The sequence below is a fragment of the Gobius niger genome, assembly GCF_951799975.1.
Source record: "Gobius niger genome assembly, chromosome: 8".
In the NCBI taxonomy this organism is placed as follows: Eukaryota; Metazoa; Chordata; class Actinopteri; order Gobiiformes; family Gobiidae; genus Gobius; species Gobius niger.
This window is the reverse complement of record NC_136859.1, coordinates 8711814-8738200: the sequence shown is the minus strand read 5'-3', so window position 1 is coordinate 8738200 and position 26387 is coordinate 8711814. Positions and strand designations below refer to the sequence as shown.

The window sequence follows — 26387 nt, the reverse complement described above, 5'->3', positions numbered from 1 at the left end:
AATCATTTTGTACAATTATAAAAGTGAGAAGCCAATTACGCAAAAATGGGACAACGATGTGATGAATCCATTTTTTTTTTTAAATCAAAATGAGAGATTCTTTTGTAAGTTGTCTTACTTTCTTTTTTTCCTTTTTCAGTTTTGATTGCCCTTCGATTTTATTTGACAGGACAGGTCTTGTAAAAGGGGCTGAAGAGCTGGGACTCAAACCCACAACCCTGTCATCAAAACAATGTTCTGCCATATGTTTCGTGAAGTTTCGTGAAGTTTAATGACACATAACTTTTCAGAATTATCACATGCTTGAACATATCAGACTGAATAGCTTTGCTGCAATAGGATTAAAGTGAAAAATAATGTTACTGCTGCAGTGTTTCCCACAGATTTATGAGGTGAATCTTGGATAAAGAATCTCACTTAAAGTCACAGTGTATTTAATTTTCTATGTTTATGATAAAACAAGAAGCAAAAATGTTCTTTCCTATCCAAATATCAGCAGTGTTTAGACTATGGGAGAGTATATTACATCCTGATCGTTATTAAAGGAACAGGCCATTGTTTTTCCATACTGAGGTTTGTTCTTACCTGGGCTTAAACAAGTTGATATGCACCTGTCTGCTCTTTGTGGAAGAGCGTGGTCACTTCCAACTTCACCCCCATTTGGAGCTATAGGAATAAACTGGGAGAGGCCAAATGCTAACAACAACATTGGTCAACACAAAGACCAGACAGGTACTGATCAACTCGTCTAAGCTCAGGTAAGAACATATCTCAGTATGGAAAAAACAGTGTCGTGTTCCTTTAATGGGATACACTGCTGTACTATATAACATAAATCCTGCAATAACCTCAAGGGCCTGAGGTTTTATTTCCCCTGCCTTGCACCTCTGGCTTTTAAGGCAAACTATTCTCACTGCTAGTAACAAACAAACAGTGAGGGTTTCACAACTGTCCTGGATTTTCAATTTAGTTTTTCTTTCTTACAACTCCTAAAGGCCTCTTTGCCTCTTGCAGATTTGGGTTAGGAAAGGTGTCCACTTTGTCAGAAATCATTAGGAGTTCAGCCTTTTGATGCCTGTGTGGACTTATGTTAAACGCAGAAAGAATGACACCCTCCCTGTGAGTCTCTTGAGAATCCGGACTCATCATCTCGCAGCCACCAGTACGATGCAGCTTGTGACAATAATGAAAAAGCAACAAATTGGTTCAAAGCTCGTTAAGGCACCGCCACAGAATCACCTTCCCCCCTCGGTACAAGGTGTGAAGCTCGGGTCAACCCGTCCAATCAGAAGCCGGCTCTGGATGACCTCACAGTGACACGTACAAGGTCAAAGCTCAAACCAGGAAGAGAAGAGCTAATGATGAAGACATGGGTGATAATTTGCACAGTGAGACGTGACATTTATTTCTTTGTGAAATAAATGTCACAAAGAAAAGTAGAGATGCACCACCTTCCTGGAATCACTTTTAACAGCAACTTTGATTTAATTTTCTTGTGTCTGTAGTTATGTTTGGCTTGCTGGGTTTGAGATATGGAGACAAACTCACCGTGAGGACAGACAGCAGCTCCTCAATGGGCAGCTCGGCTCTCAGTCTCTCCTTGAACATTCGAATGGTCTGATGCTTGAGGTAATAATATGAAGAGATGCGTCCGTGCGTCATGGGCTCGATCGTCCGGTCATCCTGGGGAAATATAACAATATAACATATTTTCATTGTCCCACAGGAAGATTCTAGTTCTCTGTATCTGAATACCGATACTAAAAGTTGTATGGAAGTCAGATATTAATGTGAGAATTTTGATTTCTGTCATATTTATGCACTGTTATGCACCTGAACCCCCAGCAGTGACTCTATTCACTGCTCCTTAAAGAGACTAGATGCAAGTTGGTCATTTTTATACTCACTACTGCCAGCTCAGGTGTTACGTGTAACTGCAGCTTCTATATTAAGCTCGTGCATGACGGCACTTCGGACCCGAAGTAACAACTTTTTGAGTGACAGTGCAGGATTTTAGAGGCAGTTGTGGTGAACAGGTCTGAGCTCATTCTACACATTAAGACATTGCTGGAACATGTAGGGGGAGGAAAATACTTAATTTTAACATTTTTAAACTCTGTATAGTCCCTTTAACCCCTTAACGCCTATTGGCGTAAATCGGCAACATACCTCTTCTTGCCAGACTGTGGCTAAAATAACGCACGTTTTCCCTTGATACCTGTTTGCGCACATCCATGCCGTACCTAGGAACGTTTTGCAAGCACTAGTTTCTCGTAGGACCGGTCAGAGAAGGAACCACAAGCGGGTCATGGTAGCTATTTAGCGGAAATAGCATTTCTGCAAATCGAGGCAGCAACTTTGATGAAATCTTCAAATGTAAATTGAGTTGTGCTAAAATAAAATTATGCAGCAGCTCCTTGTTTCCATCTTTAGATTATTGATTGGAATGAACTTCGTGTGATGGATTTTTTTTTTGTTATTTGAAGATTTAGGTACGTTGCCAATCGGCAACATCAGGCCATAAAGGAAAACTGCAGTAGCTCCATCTGGTGGCCACAGTGACCGCATTTTAGTAGTATTTAGATGTATTACAGTGCTAAAACGTTTTTTAGAACATGCCATTTTAGTGAAATTCTATAATCATTGTAACAATAACATACAAAGATATAAAAAAAAAAGTTAGCCCTTTTTTTACACAGAACAAAATGAAACCGTTGGTGTTGTTTGCAAAGCGACCACAAGGTGGACCTACTGGACCACAAACAAGAGTTCCACGTCCGAAAATAATGTGCAATTATAATATAATTTGCAAATAAGTAATGGTAAATAGAGGTATCTGATGTACAATGTATTATAAAACCTCAGGAAAGGGAGCAAAATATGATAATTAGTCATAAAAATTGTAGATATTTTGTAGATAAATTGTCTGCACCTTTATAAAGTGCTTTTTTTTCACCTCCCTACATCAGGTGATGAAAGCAGCAGCAGCAGGGAAGGCACTGATGACAGGAACAGCAGTAATGAAGATGTTACTGAACATCCTGATGCCCTTCCTGTTACCAGTGCTGCTGCTGCAGGACGGCATCAGCTGCTCAAAATCAACACTTTGCAAGAATTTAGTGAAAAGCGTTCGCTCTGTTTACTGTTCTAATATCCTAACCTGAATACACAAGTGTTCAGTGTATCTTACAGTGCATTTACATTTGTAATAATTGTGAATAAATACATTTTGTCATTTTCATACATTTACAACTTTTGCCTGTTGTTGCCGAATTACAACATACCCAAAATTGCACTTATGCCTGTTGTTGCCGATTGGCAACATACCTAAAACTATATCTATACTATGTGCGACATAAAAATTTACAATCTCCACTTAATTTAGCATCAGCTTGAAAGCAAAAACACTGATAATAAATTTTTTTATATAATGGGAAATTAGTTCAGGCGTTAAGGGGTTAAGGCAGAAACATACAGTGTTTTAGCATGATGGTCAATTGACAAATTCAGTCCAGTAAATTGTTTATATTGGAGGTTCTTTAGCAGGGGTCCTCAAACTTTTTTTCTCTGGGGGCCTCATTATCGTTCCTGACTGTGATGGGGGGCTAGGCCGTGTTGGCTATAACAGAATTATATGACCCAGACAAAAATGCAGCAGGCCTCATTGTGAAGTAGAGATTACTAGCCTGGCACAGTCATCCCCACTACGATATCCACAAGATCAACACTTGATTCCAGGCACATGTTTATGTCCTGATTTTTTATGTCAGTGGCCCTGCTGGACACGTGTGGAATTGTTTTTCATTTATTTAAGCTGCCCCCTCGTGGCTGGAATGAGTATACATATATAAAAAAATCATCAATCATCAACTCCGCACAGGAATGGGCGAGAGACTTTTCTTTTGACATACTCAAGGATTTGTGCCCTACATGTCAGGGGCCGGGTTAAATCATCGTAGTCGTAGCCGTAGTTTGAGGACCCCTGTTCTATAGCCTTCAGTATAGGCATTTGACTATGAATATTGTGGCTGAACATGGATGAAAAAGCTACATCTCTGGTGAGGGTAACCATAAGAAATGCACCCAGACACAAAATGGCTGCACATGGTCTGGGATTTGATCCTGGGACCTACAGTATCTACTGGGCTACAACGGAGTTAACCACTACGCACCTCCTGTATTTCGATGCAGTAGGAGCACTCCAGGTCTCGAAGGCTTCTCTCGACCAAAGTGGACAGATACTTGTTGATGGACTCGTGGCTGATGTCCTCCAGGTTGTAGTAACTTTGAAAGGAAAAAAAAACATGTTCAATTTACTATTTTACTAATAGTATTTTAATTTAATTTACTAATTACATATAAAAATAAATGAAATTAACCAAACTTGACAGGTATACACACTTCCAAACACATTTGAATTCAGCAACGAAAAAAGCGATGGGAGCAACAAAAAAAAAAAAAAAAAAAAAAACAACTACAAAAACGCTTCAAAATGTGACAAATGCTTAGCTTTCAAATGAGCCGCCACACTGGCCTATAGACTGTCAGTTCTCCGGTCACTTAGTTCATGAAGGCTCTCATTCATCAATACGCTTTTAAGATTCAGATAACGCTGAACTGGAGATAATGTGCTCGGTTAAGAGGAGGAGAAGAAGACTTTATACTAAACTTTATGGAGAACCATTCATGAACAGCAGGGGAAGGCAACACTTGTTAAAATAAAGTAAAAATACTAAGACATTCTCAATTCCTATTGTAAAAAAATCCTGGAAAAGGACACTTGAATCTCCCTTTTTACCCAACCAATCGGTGGGAGAACGATATCGATAAGACTTAGTACTGGTAACTCAAAGTGCTTCAATACAACACAAGGAAAAAAAACTATTCCCCACATAAAAAGATAAATACTTCAAGTATTAATAAGGCAGTATAAAGTTGTCATAAGCTTTATTATTATTATTATTATTATTATTTTTTAACATTTTAACCTCTTAACCCCTGCCTTAACTGAGCAAATTTTCTCCAGTTCGAAAAAAGCATCAAAATAGCGACAAAAACAAGACATAAATGAGGATCCAAACGCAGCAAAAAAAGCAGCAAAAGAGCGACACTAACGAACCAAAACAGACGATAACAAAGAAACAAAACAAAAAACCACAAAACATAACAAAACAGTCAAAGAAAAAGAGATGAAAAATGAACAAAGAAAACAACAAAATGCAGCAAAACAGTAAAAAAGTGAACATAAGGTGGTGAAAAAGAAACAAAACAGGCGGCAAAAATTAAGTCCAAGACCAGTTTTGTCTTTGCTTTCAAATGAGGCGTTACTCTGGCCAACAGGCTCTAATCTCTAGTCGAGAAGCTTTTAGATGTGGGTAAAGCTGGACTGGAGAAAATGTGCTCGGTTCATGTGGGGGTTAAGAGGTGAAAGTCTTTAATTGAGACACAAAAGTACTAAATGAAGTCTTAAGGTGGAGATTTTCAGGTAGCGAGTTCTGTAATTGTGAGGCTTAGAGGTCAAAAGTGGCTTCACCATGTTTAGTCCGCACTCTTGGAGCTGCCATCATACCAGAGCCAGCTCATCTCTCGGGCTCATACTAGGTTAGAAGGTCACATAGATACACTTTAGAGACTTATGAGCCTTTGTAAGAATATGAAATCTTATCGTATACGAGCAGGAGCGTGCTTTGTGTCGGCGCTGTGCCTCTTACTGTAATAAAGCCGGGACGGACCAGCTGAGGGAGAAAATCGCTGCCTTTTTTCCCCTGCGTTTAATGACTCCCAGGTTACGGCGTTATTACATGAAATAAGACAAACCCGTGGCCAAAATGGTTTCCACGTTTCAGGAGGAGAGAGAGGAAAGAGTTCCCACATGAGGCTGCTCTGCGAGTGTAATCAAACATAATCTCTATTAGCTCATAATATTTGTGTGTGGGAGAAACAGGCCTGGCTTTGTTAAACAGGCTGCAGGTTTTCAGCACATCCTCAAGGCATTGCACACGGGTATGATACAGTACGAGTCTGTGCACACGCATTTAGGGCAGTATCTTGCTATTTACAGTATATATATATATATATATATATATATATATATATATATATATATTTACAGTATAGTATAACGGGGTACTCAAACACTTTGTTGACACCCAAACGGTTTGACATGAAATTCAGAAGTTTAAACCAGATCTAAGTGCTGCTGTTTATTTGTCTGCATGATTTTATTGGAATAGCTGTTTCTATAGCAAATCAAGTGTTCGAGGTTTGATCATGACAAAATTTCTTCTTAATATACTGTAAGTCTCAGTGACTTTTACCTTTTATCCGGTACCCAAGTTTGAGAACCACTGTAAATAATCAGAATTTTAAACATCATAAGCTGGAACTATACTGGCTCAAGATTTCTCAAAAAGCATACAGTAGTTTCTCTGGAACCGACAACATGAAAAAAGCCTGTTAAACACAAGTTTCACTGACTAAACCTCAGTGAATATGGACATGCTGCAGCTCATTTTGAAGCTCAGAACGCTGAGTTAGTTTTAACCTCCGCAACTGTATTTTTGATCGCCGTGCAAAATGCAGTGGTGAGCATCAGTGTGCTAAAGCTAGCGGCAGGATGCTAATGCTAACATCAACTAAGCAAGACTGGGACAGAAACCATGATTGAATCATGTAAAGAAATAAACTAAAACCACTGCTGCAGTGGCCAAGTGTTTGTATTTTATTTTATGAAATAACTTGTCTAACATAATATCATCAGATCGCTTTATGTAAGTTGGTAATATTAGTGCAACCTAAATTTCCCCAAGGAAATCGTGTAGAATAGTCCAGTGATCCATGTTTAATGTTTTTACATTATTTTATCGATTGATATAATTGATAAATGGTGACTTTCTTTTGCAAGAAAAATTTAACACTGTATATTCACACTTGAGGACCATTCACTTTTTGACTCAGAGAAAACCAGGACGGAAATGTTTTTGATAAATCAGCCTTATGCCCCTAATAAAACGCCCCCTGCTGTCACAGTTCAACACATTTTACAGTTTAGAAGCCTCATATAGGATTATAGAAAAGTATTTTTAAAAAATGGGCCAAAAATATTGGTCAAAATTATCTGCCAAGCATATCGGCATTGGCCAAATAAAATCCCAAAATATCGGCATCGGTCTTAAAAAAAAACATATCAGTCGGCCTCTACTGTATACAATAAATACAAATAAAAAACCCATAAATTTAACCCATCTGATCCAGTTTTGAGGTAAATACGTTCAAACCAAATGTCGATTTCACATAATAAATGTAATTTCATTTATTCACGATTCACAAATTAGTGTTTTTAAGTTCATCCACTGACAATGGTCCAATCAGAAAGCCCCCTCAGCCCCATGTTTTGGGTTGCCAGATCCTCTGGCTAAAACCTGTAGGTAATATAGTATGAATGGTTTAGGCACCCCTGTATAATGCTATTGTTGTAATGCCATTTGAAAACAGCGCGTGTGCAGGCTATATACACCCTGCGTTTAATAGTTAATGTATACAGTAATGTTTATCGTTCACCAAATCCGTTAAGACTTAATCAATAACCAAATAATGTCAATAACTCTCCGGACGTTAGCCAGAGCCCTGTCGTGTGTAGGTTTATGTGATCTAGAATAGAGCCTCTTCATGATGTCAGTATTTGATCGGGAAGTTCCACCGAAGCGCCTCGTGCTTGGCACCCTGCGCTGGCATCGCTACAGGAAATCATTATCCTCATTAAATATTTACACATTTTGAAGCTTCAGAGAAAACAATGTGGTTTCCTGAATCCTGTTGAATAACAATGGAGCAATTAAAGCGTTCTTCACAAATACATTTATATCACAAATCAGACAAGATTACTTTATTAGATTACTTTACAACTTTCTATCCTGTTTAAGAAATTAATTTGACAAAAAGCTCCTCCAAAGACATCTGTCATACTCATAACATTGAACAACTCCTGCCGAAAACTATGTCACATTAACAATCAGAACTAAGATTTTCTTAACTACCTTTGACCTCAGCTCTTAACCCCCGCCTTAACCAAGTGCATATTCTCCAGTTCAGCTTTACCCAAATCTACAAAACTCATCTGAACTGTTTTTTTTTTTTCATTGCTTTTTTACAACAGATTTTTGCCACATTGTCATCACATTTTTGTTGTGTTTTTGTCTCATTTTTTTTTTTCAAGAAGCTTTCACTTTGGGTAAAGCCAAACTGGAGAAAATGTGCTTGGTTCAGGTGGTTAAGAAATATGGCCATCCCCGGGTAAACAGGAGAAAAGATGTCCTTCGTCAAGGACTTCTTCCAAATCGGTAAATAAGATAAGAGAATTTAAGTGGAGGAATTCCTTTGTTACATCAGTTTTTAGACAAGGTGCAGACAATTAGAACAAATGTGCAATCAAAGAAACAAAAGTAAACGTGCAATCAAAGAATATCATTTCTATTACTTATTATCAAGCAGCACATAGACGAAAACCTCCCCCTTACAAAGCCAGCATGGACACAGCCGTTTAAAAGCTATCATTCATTTTCATTCTATGCCACACATGTTCTCAGGAGCTACCCGCTCGTATTTATTTACCACATTTCTGTTCGGATAAAGCCATGCTCATTATCATCAGTCTCATTTGGCCCTGACGGTGCAGTCGACAGTTATCGGGCCCTGGGGAGTGCCTGTTAGCCGAGTGTGTTAGTCTGAACGTAAAAAAAAAAAGAAAAGGGGATAGCGGCAGAAAGCTGAAGAGATAAATTAGCACGGCCAATACAAACCACAGCTGCACAGGGACGGTCAAAGCAACACAAGTAAAGATGACTGAATCTAAGATGGTTTTCAATATACAAGGCAACAAGATATGACAAAATTAAAGGCTCTCACAATTTTAGAATACATACAATTGTTAGCTGCTGGGTCTAAAATGCAGTGGGACACTTTTATCCATTGAAATATACTGGAGGACGGCAACAATGGTCTATTTTAGGAGCCATCAAATGTGTTTTGAAGGGGTCTTATTAAACTTTAAGAAAGGATATTGTTATGGTTGATTGGTCGCGATTAACCTTATTACCAGTCATATCACATCTTTCTCATTATGAGTGCTTAACTTCTCCAAAAACGACGATGGAAAATCAATGACAAAAAAAAGCGATGAAAATGCAACAAAAGAGCGACAAAAACGTTTGAAAAATGTGACAAAGAAGTTACGATCACATGTGTAAGTCTTAGCTTTCCAATGAGATGAAATGATTACACTGTTGCTCTCCTGTCGAGAAGCTTTTAAATGTGGGTAAAGACAACCTGGGGAAAATGTGCTCGGTTCAGTAAGAGGTTTAACTCATACTGAGACATATCTCGGAACAGAATTAGACAGCGACAAGTCCTCATCATCATCTCCTCAGAAAGTTGAGATCTTTTAACATTAACAAAGACATTTGATCTTTAGTGTTCACTTCACTCATTGAATCCATCCTCACATACAATATCCACTCCTGATTCAACTTTCTCAGCCGAAAATACAAAACTAAACTCAACAGAATAGTAAACCAGGCTATCAAGATCAGATCTCTGCAAACTGTACGGTGATCAGTGCGGCCATCAGGAAGAAAAGACAGAACTCCACTGGCCCAGAAAGAACATCTACAAGAAATCATATGTTCCATTTGCTGTCACTGTTTTTTTGTGAATCTGTGAGCGAAGACTCGTGTTGTGATTCTGTGATTTCTGCAACAGATGCGCGGAGAGCTGCAGCACAAAATCACAATATTCTACTGTAGACTGGTTTAAGCTTTTTAACGTCATATTAAAAACAATAATCACAATTATTTTAGTCATCATTGACACACGATTGAACGATTATTTGTTGCCTTTAAAGAAAAACAAATCTATCTTTATTTTATTTATTTATTAATCAAAAGACTATACTGAATATTTTCTGTTTTCTGAACAGTCATAAAAGTACAAATGATTTCAAGTATGCCTCGATTGAGGAGAGGTCTCTGTTTCACACCTGCCCCCTGCTGGCCGGCCCTCACACCTGCGCAAGTAACCCTGCAATATATGCAATATATTGCAATATATATATTTTAGCATAATCGTTTTTTTTTTCTATTATCCTATTTTTGTAATCGTTTAATGTAATAAAACTATATCAATATCTAATTCCTAAAGAAGTTCAGATTTAAAGCCAGTTGTAAATCCAATTGAACACTTTTTAAGCTATTCAAACCCTAAAAATTAACTCTCATGCTCCCCAAACCACACTTTAATAATCTGAGCCATCACAATCTGCATCTATAAACACAGTTTACCAACACCACCTCGATCACTACAGGCTCCGAGGACGTGAAGACTGTATGGAGTAGTAAACTATGTTGAGTATGTTGCTGTGGGTCTAAATGTGAAATGCTTCTGACAGCCGTGAAAATGCTTCACAGCTGGAGTGCTCTGTTTTGGCCTCTCTACTCCAGATGTTGCTGCACTCAGTCCCTCTCTAACGCTCACTTTTTATCCACACTAAGGGAAAGTCTACGCCCAGTATGTGTCCAGGGCAGTTGGCTATAACAGCATTTTACATTATTGCTGTGATTATCCCTTGTAAACAATTCAATATAAGTGGTTTTCTCATTTGGCTTCCTACATTATAGTGATAGCATCTTAAAAAGCTGTGACAAAGCTTAATACCTGGGGTTCATGACAAGGCGTCTGAAGAAGTAGGTCCAGGTGATGTAGTCCATAGCGTCCTGTTTGGAGGAGATGGTCCCGGCAGCGATCTCGGCGTTTAGATGGTCCGAGAGCACGCTGAGGAGGCTAAGGAGGAAATAACGATGGAAGTTAGACACGTGCAGGGGGGTGTTTTTTATGTGGGTCGCCTATTGAACTGTACACAGCACGTCGGGTCAAAAACCAGGTCCTAGTTGACGGGTCAGACAAAGAGCGGTTCAGAAGCCCCTTATGAGAGACCAACAGGCCCGGTTAATGTGACTTGAGCAACTTGGACGACCACGTCCCGGCAACGGATAAGTGGAAGAAAAATGGATGGATAGAATTATTAAACCTGCCAATGTGTGCCAATTCTCCTGCACTAGTGGCTTCTGAATAGGGATGGGACAATAACCAATAATATCGTTAATCGCAATAAAAATAATCATCGATCACCACATTTTTTGATTATCGTGCCAGAAGATAATCGCTAAATCGTACGTCTCCATGGAGATGTGACTAAAGTGAGCAGTATTAAGATTTAAATCCTCATCCAAATCCATTCTTTGATTACCCACTGCAGAAATAGCATTTTCTGTGTCGAGCTGCTCATTGTATTGATGACAACAGAATAGTCCAAAATGCTACACAGTGTGACTTTAAATACTTACTTTATGTCTCAGTCAATATGACATTTACAGCAGACAATGAACAGGAATACTTAATAATTGCCCAATCCCCATCGTTTCTACAGTTTCATAGATTTTTTTTAAACCATAAGCAAAACTTGTGATAATATCGTTAATCGCAATTATTTTGGCCAAGATAATAGTGGCCCCAAATTTCATTCTGATATTACTTTGTTGCTTTCAAAATGTAACTTTAAAAACAGAAGACAAAAAGATGAAACACTGCTTACTTAGATTTTTGATGGTTTTAAAAGTATTGCATTTCAAAAGGGGGTGTTATGCATCTTTTTGTTATAATAATTTCAAACACCTTTTAATCATTGGACAATACAGAAAAACAATACAGTGCTTCACTGGGTCAGAGATATGACAAAAAAACAAGTGCTCTTCTAGGACAATCAAAGATAACATGAATATGAAATGATGCCCTGGTGAAAAATATTCAAAGATGGTGTCCCGCTAAAAAATAAGGGGCCTCTAAATCACCACCTTACATAAGAAAATGCCACTTACATCTAACAACATATTGAAATTCTCCTAAAGTTATTCTTTCTGGATATACAAGTGTACTGTCCCAACCTACCCTCGCTCCCCTTCACAACAAACCTTCAATGCGTATTGCCAGGACTTGTCTGGACTACGCTAGTCTAGAGTGGGTTGTTATGTGTTACTTGGTAGTACTTTGGCTTTGGCGGATGTTTTTGCTTGTCAGGGCTCTGCGATAGAGGGACAAGCATTGGTAATAAAAGTGGATCCTGGTTTGAGGGATGCGGGAGAAGCATTGTACAAGCTGTCATCGTGGAAGATTCAAAGAGCACCTCAACATACACGAGTGGCCCAAAACGCCACACAAATGATGTTTGTGAGGCGAAATTCCCTTTAAACGTTCAATTCTTTTTGTGTCTTTTACCTGGACTCAACGGGGAATGGCTCATAGAGGAATTTCTTGTAGAAGTCTTTCTTTATGTCGTGAACCAGGATCACCGCTTTGCCCTGATCGTCAAACTGTGGTCGACCCGCGCGCCCCATCATCTGCAAAACGTCTACAAACAAACACATACAGATAGAACGACTGCGCTCTAAAAAACAATTAAACGTGCACATTTTCCCAAGTGCAGACCTGTAATGGGGTAGTCAACGTAGCGCCTCGATTTGCCGTCGTAATATTCCGTTCCCTTTACGACCACGAGGTGAGCGGGGAAGTTGACGCCCCAGGCCAAAGTGCTGGTGGCGATCAAAACCTACCAACACAGATACAATAATTTCACACATGAGTTTTCAGAAAGACCGCAGGGACGTGTGTGTAAAGGTTTTGCGGGCCATACGCAGCACCTGTATCTTGCAGTTGACGAACAGCTCCTCCACGGTCTTCCTGTCTCTCTCGTGAAGTCCGGCGTGGTGCATCCCGATCCCAAACGCCAGAGTCAGCTTCAGGTTTGAGTCCCGCACAGTGGCAATGATGGCCTCGATCTGAACAAAATTATTTACATGAACACCCTTTTAATGTGGCAACAGGAGGCAGACACAAACCTCAAAAACACATCTTGGCTGTCAACAACCAAGATTTTCTTCCGACCGAAAACATGCTCTGACCAACAAATACTCGACTAAAAGGGGGCGTGGCATGGCGCTGACAAAACTACAACTTTTCTGACTCAAACTCATAGAATTATATCCCAAACTGCACTCATAAGACATAAACCTTTGGGATCTTGTGCTGTAACTACAGCCTATACATAGAAGCAAACGTAAACGGTGCATTTATGTGCAAAAAGTCACATTAATCTCAGCTTTAACTTTAATCTCAGCTGTAGCTCCCTGCCTCACTCCTGCATCTGCTGCTGTACATGTGCTGTCCATACAGTACATCCATATAATCCAAATAAAGCGGTAGTTCTCTCCTTCCATCCTCCCTGTTCTCAAATGTCCTCTGGGTAAAACTTTGTGTGACACTTGTCTCTGTTTCGCCGTAATGTAAACACAAGCCATGTGCTTTATTGTGAAATGCTCCGCCTGCGTGATTCCGTGTGACGTCTTCTCAGGCCGTTTCAAATCTTCGACTTATTTATCTTGGAAAAAGCCAGAATGAAGCGGAGAAAGACACAGTGGGTCCATGAGCTGCTGCGCCTGACGGTACACTTTCGCTTTTGTTCTCCTGTGTGCTTTAGTAGAGCCGCTGTCAGAGGACAGGCGTCAGACTTGCGTATAGGCTATTTCACAAGAACCAGAGTATATGAGGTTTAAACAACTGTAGAAGTCTGGCCTATTGAAGGCAACATCTGGCCAGGACACAGAGGAGCGGCGCTCTCCTGTCCTCATTTCTCTTTCTTCAATTCAAACGTCACTCTGTCTATAAAACTTTGATATATCTGCTTATATAATGAAATATTAGCCCAAGGTAAAAGATAGACCTGCCAAATACCTCTTGTGTTGTGTTAATTGAGAGCATCTTAATCGTTGCAAAAGTGCGTGCATTTAGTCGACCAATGAAAATCAACATAAACCAATTTGTTGGCAGCCCTACTTCTCTCAGCTGTTTTGTGCGAGGGCAGGACATTAAACCGATTTACTCATGTCTCAAGCAGGGCAAACTAGTTTCTGCAGCGATATAGAATCATCCAGCAAGAAGCACCAGTAAAAATATGTGTTTATGGAAATACAACTGCACAGTGAAAGGCCGTTGTGGAAAGCACTGTCAGTCTGTGCAGATGAAGTTTGTATTCGGCCAGCACTGACCCACGACGGGAGCTAAACTACCACAGCTCGAACCCTGTCAGTCACACCAGCAGGGGGGAAAGCAGCTCCACGGGCCAAAGACAGGCGCATACATCAACATTACAGAGAGGGAGAGACATGCGGGTGGGAGACAGGACACTGCAAAAACTGAATAAAGTCAACCAATGAAAAGAAACGACTGTGGAAAGCCTCTGCCTGATCTGTCACTCCCCTTGTTGGTCTGTGAAGCTTTAGGCTAACCGGATCTGTCACTGCGAACACGGAGCGGAGATTTTAGTGCTGTTTGGGGATTACTTTGGACAATTACAATGTTGTTCCACTTTGGATAGTGAAACCCTGGCCAAATGCACGGTTTCTGGGTCCAAACAGCGAGGTTACAGACCACAGTCCCAGTAGTGATAAACCACTGGTGTCTGGGTTAAACAAGCAACATCACGTTCACCTATTTAGCTTCTTACTGTTACAACACGGTCTGTTTCTCACATCAAACTAAACTTTAAGAGATTTCTCTGTAAGTGGTCACAAGAAACTATGATGTAGATTCTTGCTGCATACTTTTAATTATTATTTGAATTATGATACATTATTTACTTTATCTGTAGTCTGTTCATAACTACTCAAATGGGGCCCCCGTTCCACTCTCCTTTGGGGAGTAGCCTCTGTTTTAGATGGTTGGTCGTTAGTATAGTCTTCAGCCCTAGCCACAAAAGAACCCAGAACAAGAACTGAAGCTCCAACAAGGACTTCCTCGGTCATGGCCATGTCTGCAGAGGGACTCCCATCAGTCCTGGGTCTATCTGCCTGGCCATCAATGGGAGTGGATCTCTTCTTCTGTGGTTCTCCCTAAAGTTTCTCTTCTGTGGGTTTTGAGTTTTTCCTTGCCATGTAGAAAAGTCCAAAGATGGGGGCACATTTCCATCTGCTGCTGATACTTATTTGGACATTACCTCTGCCTGGCCATTATATTTGCTTGGACACTACATTTGCTTGAACATTACATTGTTTTTTGTTTGTTTCATTGTTTTAATGTTTGGTGCAGTCCTGTGAGGCAACTCCTGTTGTGATATTGGGCTATACAAAACAAATGATTTATTGACATATTCCTGTGGGATCATTTTTCTAGAATCTCCTGCTCTTATCCCATTAATGTGAATCATTTGACTCGATATCAATCACTGTTTATGATGGTTTTTTGCTTTTGTGCAGTCACATGGACACCAGTCACCTGTTTTGTTTTGCTCCCTGGTCTATTTGCATTCACAAATCAGACAATTCGTTTGAATAAACTGGATGCAGAGTTTTCAGCCAGACCGCACTAGGATGGGACTGAATTTGAATCCTAAAGGTGTTGTAAATGTATGTAATATTACTATAATTAAGTTATGACTTGTTATTTCTGGTCAATCAGGATATACTGTACTTTATATTTGTTAAGATATGAGTGAAGTAACAAGAAACATGAACAAGAGACATAAATAAGATCAATAATGAAATAAACAAAGTCAGATGAGCATTTAAAATTCACTTTTATAGATATTCATTTTTGAAGTGGACAGGATAAAGGAGAACGGAGACCCCGGCTATAACTCACATGTGCAATCAGACGGTTTATCTACAGGGTTCATGAAGGCAAACAAAGGCCCCACAGACCTGGGAGTATTTGAATATAGTTATGGCCTTTATTTGGGCCTCACAGTTTGGGCAAACAAAGGTGGATGATTGAAGAAAAGGAGATGTTTTTCTTTTTTCAATTACTTGTTATCCACATTAACACTATTCTGAAGCAATATTACTCATATCATTATTGTATACTCTGCTCACTTTGTCAGAAACACGCTTTTCAAGGGTTCTTTGTGTCTGCTAATGTGCAATTTTTGTCGAGAAGCTCCTACGCGCTCTTTCAGATATCAGATATAGGAGGGTATTGGAATATTATTAGCGGACTCGCTCTCGGATGATTTCTTGGCTCTATTCTCGAATGAATCCCAAAGTATTCACCGACAATATAATGGGGGAGCTGCAGTCCATCTGAAATTACACTTAAACCTGCATTTGTGGAAATAAAGACATGCGAACTCAGCAAAACTCAGAAGAGAGCAGCAAGTTTATAAGGAGGATGGAGGACAGCGATACAAACGGCCCTTATGTATTGTGATATGTATTTGTATTTGTGTATGTATTTGCCTTTTTCAGTGAATTGTTTGCCTTGTTTGCCTTTTTGTTTGCCTTTTTCAGCGAACCACGTTGCTTTTCTGGATACTTTTGTACATCTTTGTCGTGTTTTTGTGGAGGTTTGGTGGATTTGTTTACTTTGAGAGTCCAAAATGGTCCTGAAGAAAGCAGCTTTTTGAAGGTAAACAAACTGCTAGCTTATCAGCTAAACCCATTTGAGATCTACAAACATCTTCTTCTGAGACACTGAACAGTGAAGAGGCACCAAGAGCCCCCACACCTGCAGCACGGAGGAGGCGTCACAAGAGGAGCTACAGGAAACAAGAAAAGGGACCAATGAGGAGATGGTGATAGACTGTGGAGGGAGCTGTGCAGGAGGAAGAGGAAGGACGAGGTGGAGCTGACCAGTGCAGGACACCACGCTCTGAGACGGGGACAAGCCCAGGAGGCGGTGCACCGCTTCAGATGATCAGAGGAGACAGAGGGCAGCTACAGTTTCTCCATCCTCCAAGGTCATGCGGGTGGAGTGGCTGAAGGACAACGAGATCATCGACCCGGCCGAGGACAGGAACTTCTACATCACCGTGGACCACAACCTGATCATCAAGCAGGCGCGTCTGTCCCAAACGGCCAACTACACCTGTGTGGCCAAGAACATCGTGGCCAAGCGCAAGAGCTCCACCGCCGTGGTCATCGTCTACGGATTTCCCATCAACCAGTGCTCCTCCTGTGACCAAAACAGTGAAGATGGCGGCCGCGACACAACGATCTTTCACCAAAGAAAAAAAAAAAAAAAAGAGTGGTGCTCACTGAATGGGTGCTGCTGCCGGATGCTCTCTCATCTAATGCAATTTCTCCATCTGTGAGATCAATAAAGTACCATCTTATCTTATCTTATCTTATCTTATTGAATCATGACAAAACAGCATTGTCCCCGACCTGTAGGCACCGCTTCAGGTAATTCCCAGCGGATAAATAAATAAACCAAACAAGAAATAATACTGGAGCTACTTTACATATTACCGAAACCAGGCTTGGGGGAAATTAAGCAAACCCCTTTGTTTTTGGCAGTTTTAGCCTTTTGGACGAAAATGCTTTTAGTTTTAGTCACACTTTAGTCATTTCTAAATATAGTTTTAGTCGACGAAAACTCAAAAAGGGTTTAGTCAAGTTTAAGTCAGTTTCATAAAAAAAAGAAAAGAAAAGGTAATTAAAGGTACACTGCGTAACATTTTGGACTATACTGTTGCCATCAGTACAAAACATGCTCCCAATGACCAGCTCAACACAGAAAATGCCATTACTGCAGTGGGTGATCAAATAATGGATTTTGATAAGAACTTAACCTGTTTAAATCTCAAATTCTGCTGAATGTAGTCACATCTGCATGGAGACGAGCTAAAGGCGTGAGGAATTTTTCAATGCTGAAAATATCTGTCATAAAATAAATGCTGGTAATTATTGTATTTAATGGGTACAATTCTATGCGGTGTAGCCCTCAAGTAATAGTAGCCATCTTTAACAGATTCATTTAGGTTGATAAGTGTTAAAAATAAGTATTGGAACTTGGGACAAAGGGCAACAGGCTGTAGCATGTCATCAACTTGCTTTCTGTGTTCATACGCTTCTATATTTAATTGGGGGGAAAAAACAGTCCTGAAAAAAGATAAAGTCCCTGTTGAATGGCTGTCTGCTGCACGCTCAGACCATGGATCTCACACTGGAGGCGGGAAAGAAGAGAAAAGAGAAAGAGAGGGGCGCAGCATGCCGCGTGCAAGTGCATGTAACCTAACAGTGCCTTTCTGTGTCACATGTGGCGAGTGTGTTCTCCAGTCCACGCCCAAGCCCTGGATAAAAAGTCTGACAAACCACTTCTCACATTTTTGTCTCGACAAAGTAAACTCATAAACGTCATCATGGTTTAGTCACCAAAGAGCTATTTTTAGCTCATCACCTTTACGTTATCTTCATTCAAAACAGGTGCGTCAAAGAAATGATTTTGTTATTGTCTTAGATGACGAAAAAACAATTAATCACATTCATGAATAAATACATTAAACCCACCTCTCGCTCGTCCTGGTGCAGCCACTGTTTGGGGTTGTCCTCTGTGGCCAGGAAAGCGATCAGGTCCAAAGCCGTCAGTCGAGTTTGACGACGAGAGGAGACGAAGATCAGCACAGGTTTGGCAGGAGAGTGGCTCCGGATAGCTGGGATGCAAGTGATGAGATAATGGAAGAGAGTGCATGAGTATCAGCTTTAAAAAACGACATAATCAATTGCTTTAGGGATTGTTGGTTGTTTGCGGTTTGAGATCTAGCTGTGATTGACTAATACAATGATGGCTTGATCTAATGAGCAGGAAATATCTCACAAATTCATCTTGCTCTCGATTCTTCAGTCTTCTCTCACACATTAATACTCTCATGATAAGTGTGAACTGAATCTTGATTTTCTAAACATAAATTGCCTAATCTAATCTAATCTAATCTAATCTAATCTAATCTAATCTAATCTAATCTAATCTAATCTAATCTCGAAACTCTTTCTGTCATGAGCCTCGATAAAGGCTCGACTTGTACCTTGGAAAGTGGGTTTGTTCATGGTGGCCATGCGGGGGCAGTAGTGCTGTCCCGGAAACCCGTGGATGTGCACCTCGAGCGGGACGGGTCGAACAGACGGCCGGAAGTTAAACAGTCCCACCTGTTACACATGCAAAGACAGTACGGGTGAGGAGAGAGGACAAAAAGAAGGAAACGCAAACAGAGAAAGATTTAGTGTGAGCAGCTGGCGACGCAGAGCCCATCTGTGATACTTTAACCTGTGAAATAAAGTCGGGTTGTTTGTCTGGGTTTGTGGGACTTGTGCCAAACACTAGACGGTGATTAGCAAGATTTATGAAGCGAACGCAGCCAATCTGGACAGCAGCTTGTTTGTGGGAGAGGTGAAATAAATAGACGTAATATATTATAGATTGTATGGTTCAACACATTTGTAGATTTTGTGTTTAGATCTTCAGAAAATATCAGGCAAAAATATTAGAATTGAGAGACAGACATCAACAAATAAGCAGTAGGCTGACCAAAGGGGTTTTTCAATAGAGGTAGATTGGCTATTTATTTATTTATTTTTTTTTTAGAATAAACCAGTCTAGACTCCTGTGAGAGTGATCCAACGTCTACAGCTCATATGGAAACTACTTCTAGTTAATTGACAACTTTTTAGGACATTATTATTTATTCTCAAAGCAAGTGCCCAACTGGAAAAAAGCTAGGTTTGTTTTGCTTAACATTTCAGCACATTTATCATGATGGTGAGCTACGTGAAGCATAAACAATAAACTAAATAGGCAGTGTTGGGGAGAATACTTTAAAACTGTATTCCGTCACAGCAAACTGAATACTTGCCTGAAAATGTATTTAGTAACGTATTCCATTACTCTGGCCAATCAGAGTACTGTATTCTGAATACTTTAAATACTTTTTAAACACCGCATATTTTTGTCATGTATACTCTTGATGTAGGATTAAACACATGTGTAAGTTCATTGCACTGTTTATTCATGTTTAATTTGCTACCACGAATTAGATAAGAACTTAGCAGGTAACTTAGCTTACTGCTACTGCTAACAACAACAACAACAACCAACTTTCATTCTAAATGATTTAAAACACAGCGAAAAGGTAAGTAATTTGCCATCCAAAAATCGCAATATTTTGACGTAAATTTCAAAATAAAGGTTGTAGTAAGTTTCTAGAAGGATAGTTGGTAACTAGTACAAATTTGGTGCCAATACAGTAAAAAACGTAGAAGGTATTGAAGATTATCCATAAATTGTCATATTTGTGCATACATTTCAAAATAAAGGCTCAGACCTAAAAAATGAAGTTGCTAATAAAGTAATTGGTAACTAGTATAAATTTAGTGCCAATACAATAAAAATTTAGAAGGTATTGAAGATTATCCATAAATTGTCATATTTGTGCATACATTTCAAAATAAACATACAAAAGTTCCTTAATGCAGCTTTAACATTAACAGTGAGTACATACTATGTCAGGAGTATTAGACTTGTTATATAAAATGCCCTTTCCAATATGAATTCCCTTTGTTCAGAAGTAATGGACAAAAGTGTGCAATTGTCTCGCTGGACGTTTCAAAGCCTTCAGTACAAATCACTGTCATTGTTCTCTTTAGCCACCGTATTGCTGCAAATCTCCCTTTTTGCTACAGAATGACAAGACAACCGCCCCACTCATATCCCTGGCATCTTCTTTCATCTCTGGACTTTAAACATGGCATTGCGATATAGGAGTGTGGTCTGTTCCCGGGATTAGACACTGTTCAAACTGGGCCAAAGTCTCTGCCTGGCCTCGTGTTACATACTTCCAGATAAATACAATCGGGCAGATGATACAAAATGTTGGGCTTAATACAGAAATATGTGGTTAACTTTACAATTTGTAAATCCTCGGGGATCACTTACACAATGAAGATGATGGACGCAATCGCTGTATTTGGCCAAAAAGTAAAATAGATAAACAGAAAAGAGGGAGAGCAACGACACTAGAAGCACCAACCGCACAATGAGAAAGATACAAAGGCATAGAGTTCTCATCTCCAAACATCTAATAAAATCTATGATGTTTATATTTGCTTTAAAGGGATGCAAGTTGGTCCTTTTATGCTCCCTACTGCTTCCTCAGGTCTTACCTGGAACTGCAGGTTCTATATTAAGCTTGTGCATGACAGCTCATTCTACACATAAGGACATTGCTGGACTATTTAGGGGGTAGAAAATACTTAATATTAACATTTTTAAACTCTGTATAGTGCCTTTAACACGAATGATTGCTTGTAAAATGTAAAAAAAAAAACACGTATAACTACAAAGGTACAAAGGAAAACAGACCTGTTCTATTCCAAGCCAGTCGGCCAGGTCTCGGGCGTTGGCCAAAGCGGTGGACAAACCCACGACGCGGACACCTTTGGACGTGTGCGACGAGATGAAGTTTGTCCGGGACACAATGACCTCCAGGACGGGACCTCTGTCTTCACCTATAGGCAGGGAAATAAACAAACATGTATTTTACTTCATGTGACGGCAACTTCTATCAGTTGTAAATGTCTTTCAAGTAACACGAATCAACTTTAGAGCTTTGTCCTACGTATCCAGGAAATGCCTTCCTCACCTCTTGACCTTTTGCTAAATTAATTCTCTCATCGCAAATAGAAATCACTCCCGATTAGCCACAGAGCCACACGACTTTTATATATATTATTTACTCTTTATTGAAACAGCTGCACAGTTAAGGGGAGGGCTTACATGGAAATCATGTAAAGGATCCCGAAAATAAAAGTACTGGATATTTGGTTATAGATGCTTTACATCAATATGGTATTTTCTAACCAACAAAGTGTAAGGGAGTGATAACGATGGGAGATTATTACCAAATACCTGCAAAAAGCATAATACCTCCTCTTTCATTTTTGACCTCTTAACCAAATGTCTTTTCTCCAGTTCAGATTTACCTAAATCTAAAAGGCCAGAGTAACGCCTCATTTGAAAGCCTACAAAATCAATTTAAACAAATCTTTTTCTTCGCGCTGTTGTCACTTTTCCATTGCATTTTCGTCACACATTTTTTTCACTTTTCTGTCATTCTTTTTTGTTGCTTTTTGTTGTGTTTTTGTCGCTCTTTTGTCTATTGCTCTTTTTTGCTGCATTTTCGCTATATTTTTTTCCACATTTTCATCGCTTTTTGTCACTTTGATGTTGCTGTTTTGTGGCTTTTTTGTTACGTTTTTGTTACACAATTTTCTCACTTTTTTATTGCATTTCTGTCACTTTTCTGTCACTCTTTTGTTGATTTTTTGTTGCACTTTTGTGATTATTTTGTTGCATTTTCATCGTCGTTTTCGTCTAGTTTTTGTTGCTATTTTGACACTTTTTTCAAGAATCTTTTAGATTTGGGTATTGCCAAACTGGCGAAAATGTGCTCTGTTCAGGTGGGGGTTAAGAGGTTAAAGGATTCCCACCTTTTCAATGAACTGCAATTAACTAATAGGATTAATGAGTAAAAGTACAATAGAGGTGTAGAGCACGTGTAGGATGTAAAACAGAAGTTGACCTTAGTGTATCTTACCCAGCAGGTGAATCTCGTCGATGATGAGGATGGCCACTTTCTGGACGTAGCTGCGGTTCTGCCAGCTCCTGCTCACTCCGTCCCATTTCTCAGGGGTGGTCACGATCAGCTCGGCCTGAGCGATGGCCCTCATGTCTGGGGTCACATCTCCGGTCAGCTCCACCACTCTGGAGGACAGAACACAGAGGCGTGAAGAAGAGCCGGTATACGTGGAATGAAAAGGTGATTATTATAAGGGATATTCTAGATTCAGTGGCGTGGGGTTTCAGTCAGGGCCTTCAGTACCTGGGTTCAACTCACTCAAACGCATATAAACTGATCGATGATAGGCATATGGATAAAATCAAAGCAGCTGTGCCTCTGCTCCCAAACAAAAGCAAACCTTCCGGAAAACACTCGTACTACTATATGGAAACACGCGACACATGACGGGCAGAGACGAGCGCATTATATACATTATTTCTGGAAACAGAGTGAGACATCCAGAGATAAACCAAAACGCAAAATCCAAAGTAACAATGAGATACGAGACCTACAAGTTTGGTGCTATGTGGGACGCCTTTTTAGTGCTCGTGGTCCCGTACCTGTTCCCTGCTCGAGTCCCAGCGCAACTGACACAGGGAAACTCTGCTCCTGTCCGGGGCCAAGCGTCAACATCCCGCTGTCGTTCCCGCTGCTTTGCTATCAAAGCTTTTCATGAGGAAGCAGCGCCAAATACCCAAGATTAAGAAATCCACTTAATTTTGTTTGGACATTTCACAAGAGAAATGTTTTGTTCATCCGGTTTGGTTGAGCTATATTTGTTCAGATGTTCTGGAACGTCTTTGCTGATGTGCAGTTACATTTCCCAGTTTTCCCAGGTAAAGAAAACATAGGGGTAGCTGAGGAGTCACAGCAGGGTCTGGGGATGCGCTGTCATTGTACATCGAATGTTGATTGGCTGATAATTCTGTCAGTCACGAGTGTCAAATCATGAGTGTGGCCTCTCTGTCTGTTCTGCAGGCCCTGAGGCAGAGCAGCTCACCAGAGGTGTTTAAGGCACTTTTTGAGCAGGGAATTACAGTTACACCTCAACAATACCAATATAAGCAACTAAACTGTACATTATATAAACAAATTACAAATTAAATATACTATTAAAGGGGCTAGATGCAAGTTAGTAATTTTATGCTCACTACTGCCACCTCAGGTCTTACGTGTAACTGCAGCTTCTATATTAAGCTCGTGCATGACGGCACTTCGGACCCGAATTAACACCTTTTTGAGTGACAGTGCAGGATTTTATTGGCAGTTGTGGTGAACACGTCTGAGCTCATTCTACATACGTATTAGGACATGGCTGGAACATGTAGGGGGAGGAAAATACTTGGTATTAACATTTTTAAACTCCATATAGTCCCTTTAAGACTTTTTACACTTCTTTTTTAGCAGAGAAGGCCCTGCTGCCCCTGACGGCACACCACTGCCTAGATTGGACTTTCAAGTGCCTCTTGAATGGGCTTAATGAGAAGTAATACAAGGCAAAATCAAATGAACTACGGCACTATTATTTTGTGTAAAGATGCTAAAAAAAGCAGCAGTTAGAACATCTAGAAGAACCAGGACAACAGAGTGGATTTTCTTTCTCAAAGGCATTGGCAATATCAACTTGTTTTCATAGTAACATAATAGAGTTTGACATTTTACTGTGACAAACTTAAGAAATGATCCTAACCAGTGATGAACAAAGCTACTTACTTTTTCCCCAGTTTCTCCTCAATTCGGACTTTCCAATCCTCGATCCTCTCCCGGACCAGGGCTTTCAATGGAGCAATGTAGACCACCTACATGGAGGAAACATATTCAATAGCTTATTATTTAAGTATCAAGTGCCATAATTTCATGTGAAGCAAAAACTGTCAAAAGTTCAAAGCCTTCTCTGTCAGCGCTGCTCGAACTCTACGGTTTTCAAACTCACCTTGGAGCCAGGATACTTGTTGAACACCCTGAACATGGCCATCTCAGCGGCAATGGTTTTCCCGGAGCCCGTCGGTGCCCCCAACAGGACGTTGGTGTCGGTGTGGTACAGCGTGTGGAAGATCTGCGTCTGAATGGGGTTGAAGTGAGTGAACTTGTAAAGAGTCTCGTATTCACAGTTTCCCAACGCGGTGATGGGCAGCGGCTGCAGGTCCAACAGCTCTGAAGAGAAGAAAACCACATAATCCAAGTCATGTAGTTGCACTTATGATAAAACTGTATAAATGATAGAGGTTTGGTCGTCCAAATCTGGCACAGGAAGAAAAAGGAGCTTGGGAGCTTCTTGTAGCGCTTCAGCCTTTTCAAAGAACAGTAGCTCCTCATAGAATCAAGATTCCTAAACATGAGTAGCGTTTTAGAAGCATTTTCTTATTGTTCTAAATATGCTCACAATTTATAAACATTTAGGCAAAGTATAAAAAGGACACCTGTATCCTCTTGACTACTAGCTATCCACACAAGTCACTTTGTTAGGGCTGTCAAAGTTAAAGCTTTACTCACAAAAATAATTAGTGCATTAATCATGAATTAATCGCAAATGAACCTCATCATATATGTTTTGACCAAACACACTCTTGTATCTGACGCACACATGACCTGAAAGACAAATCACTCATATTAACTGCATATTGTAAGCCGGGGTCTCCAACCTTTTTACACAATGAGGTATTTTAATGTAGCAAAGGCGACAGAGATAATTATACATCAAAGAGTCTAATTATGCTATTTCAACAATAATGACTTTAATTGTGTCCTTATACTCTACTATATGTACCTAAAAGTTTGCAGATTCTAAAATGTGACTTATTCAGGGTTTATACAGACAGAAGAACGTGAAACATGACCAAATACTATTTTAATGGCACATACGCATACAGCCACTGGGTCACTGCAAGGTCAAATACGCACAAATCCCCCCAAAATGCCAACATAATAAGTTGCATAATGCACCTTTAAAGGAATAGGCCACTGTTTTTACATAAGATGTTGTTAGCATTTGGCCTCTCCCAGTATATTCCTATAGCTCCAAATGGGGTGAAGTTAGAAGGTACCAAGCTCTTCCACGGGCACAAAGACCAGACAGGTACGTATCAACTCGTCTAAGCTCAGGTAAGAATATATCTCAGTATGGAAAAACGGTGGCCTGTTCCTTTAAGATTGGCCAACTCAATGTGTTTCAGAGCATCACTTTCAATTAACTTATAGAGTAAAAATTGTTGAGCAATGTCACCATTTTTCAATCATTTTAGATTTAATACCAGTTTGAATCTAATTCTTTTTTCCCCCCCAAATTCATATAATGACTTAAAATGCTTTTAAATGCCCCGTTACCAAGTGTGTATAGAAGTGTTTTATGTAGGCCAAGTATTAATAATGAATATAATTAGAGAAAAAGTAACCGTTTGATCGTGGTCTTTAATCTGATCAAACTGAATCAAGAACAGGAACTAGATTATGATTGTGAAGTTCTCATAAAGCAGTAGAAGTTTGAAATGGGGTGGAAATGCATTTTACAGGAAATTGAGTACATCAGTGACAGATCAGATGCTGTTTATCTCCAGATGGATTAAGAACTCTGTATTACATCACTGGGAAAAGGGTGGATGACAGTACAGGCATTATAGATCAATTACAAATGTTCTGTTACTCAGTTTGTTACTGTAAACAAATGCATTGTTCTTCAAGTCACATAATATTAGCATCATACGCAGAAGTATTGTTGTTTCACAGATATTTTAACGTTGGTTTATGTGGTTTAAACTTTAACAACTTCAGCATTGGTTTACATTACAGAGCAGCACACTGTAGTAGAAAGAAACTATTTCCAAACTCTCTGCTTGCTTTGACCAGCATGTCGGAAACCGCAGCAAAAGAACAAACAACAACAGAGAAGATTTTTGAAGAA

The 26387-nt window shown here is 39.8% G+C and overlaps 1 protein-coding gene across 1 annotated transcript in view; it reads right to left on the bottom strand.

Annotated features, from left to right (window-relative positions):
• ascc3 (activating signal cointegrator 1 complex subunit 3) overlaps nt 1–26387 on the bottom strand; it is a 158684-nt gene that overhangs the window by 14763 nt on the left and 117534 nt on the right. The window contains exons 25-36 of the mRNA XM_079561281.1: nt 24423–24643; nt 24203–24288; nt 22466–22632; nt 21232–21377; nt 18902–19022; nt 18387–18529; nt 12747–12884; nt 12535–12655; nt 12325–12457; nt 10708–10833; nt 4173–4284; nt 1549–1683 (exon numbers count right to left, since the gene is read on the bottom strand). Coding sequence (XP_079417407.1) covers nt 1549–1683; nt 4173–4284; nt 10708–10833; nt 12325–12457; nt 12535–12655; nt 12747–12884; nt 18387–18529; nt 18902–19022; nt 21232–21377; nt 22466–22632; nt 24203–24288; nt 24423–24643 — 1649 coding nt within the window. The remainder of the gene's footprint in view (nt 1–1548; nt 1684–4172; nt 4285–10707; nt 10834–12324; nt 12458–12534; nt 12656–12746; nt 12885–18386; nt 18530–18901; nt 19023–21231; nt 21378–22465; nt 22633–24202; nt 24289–24422; nt 24644–26387) is intronic.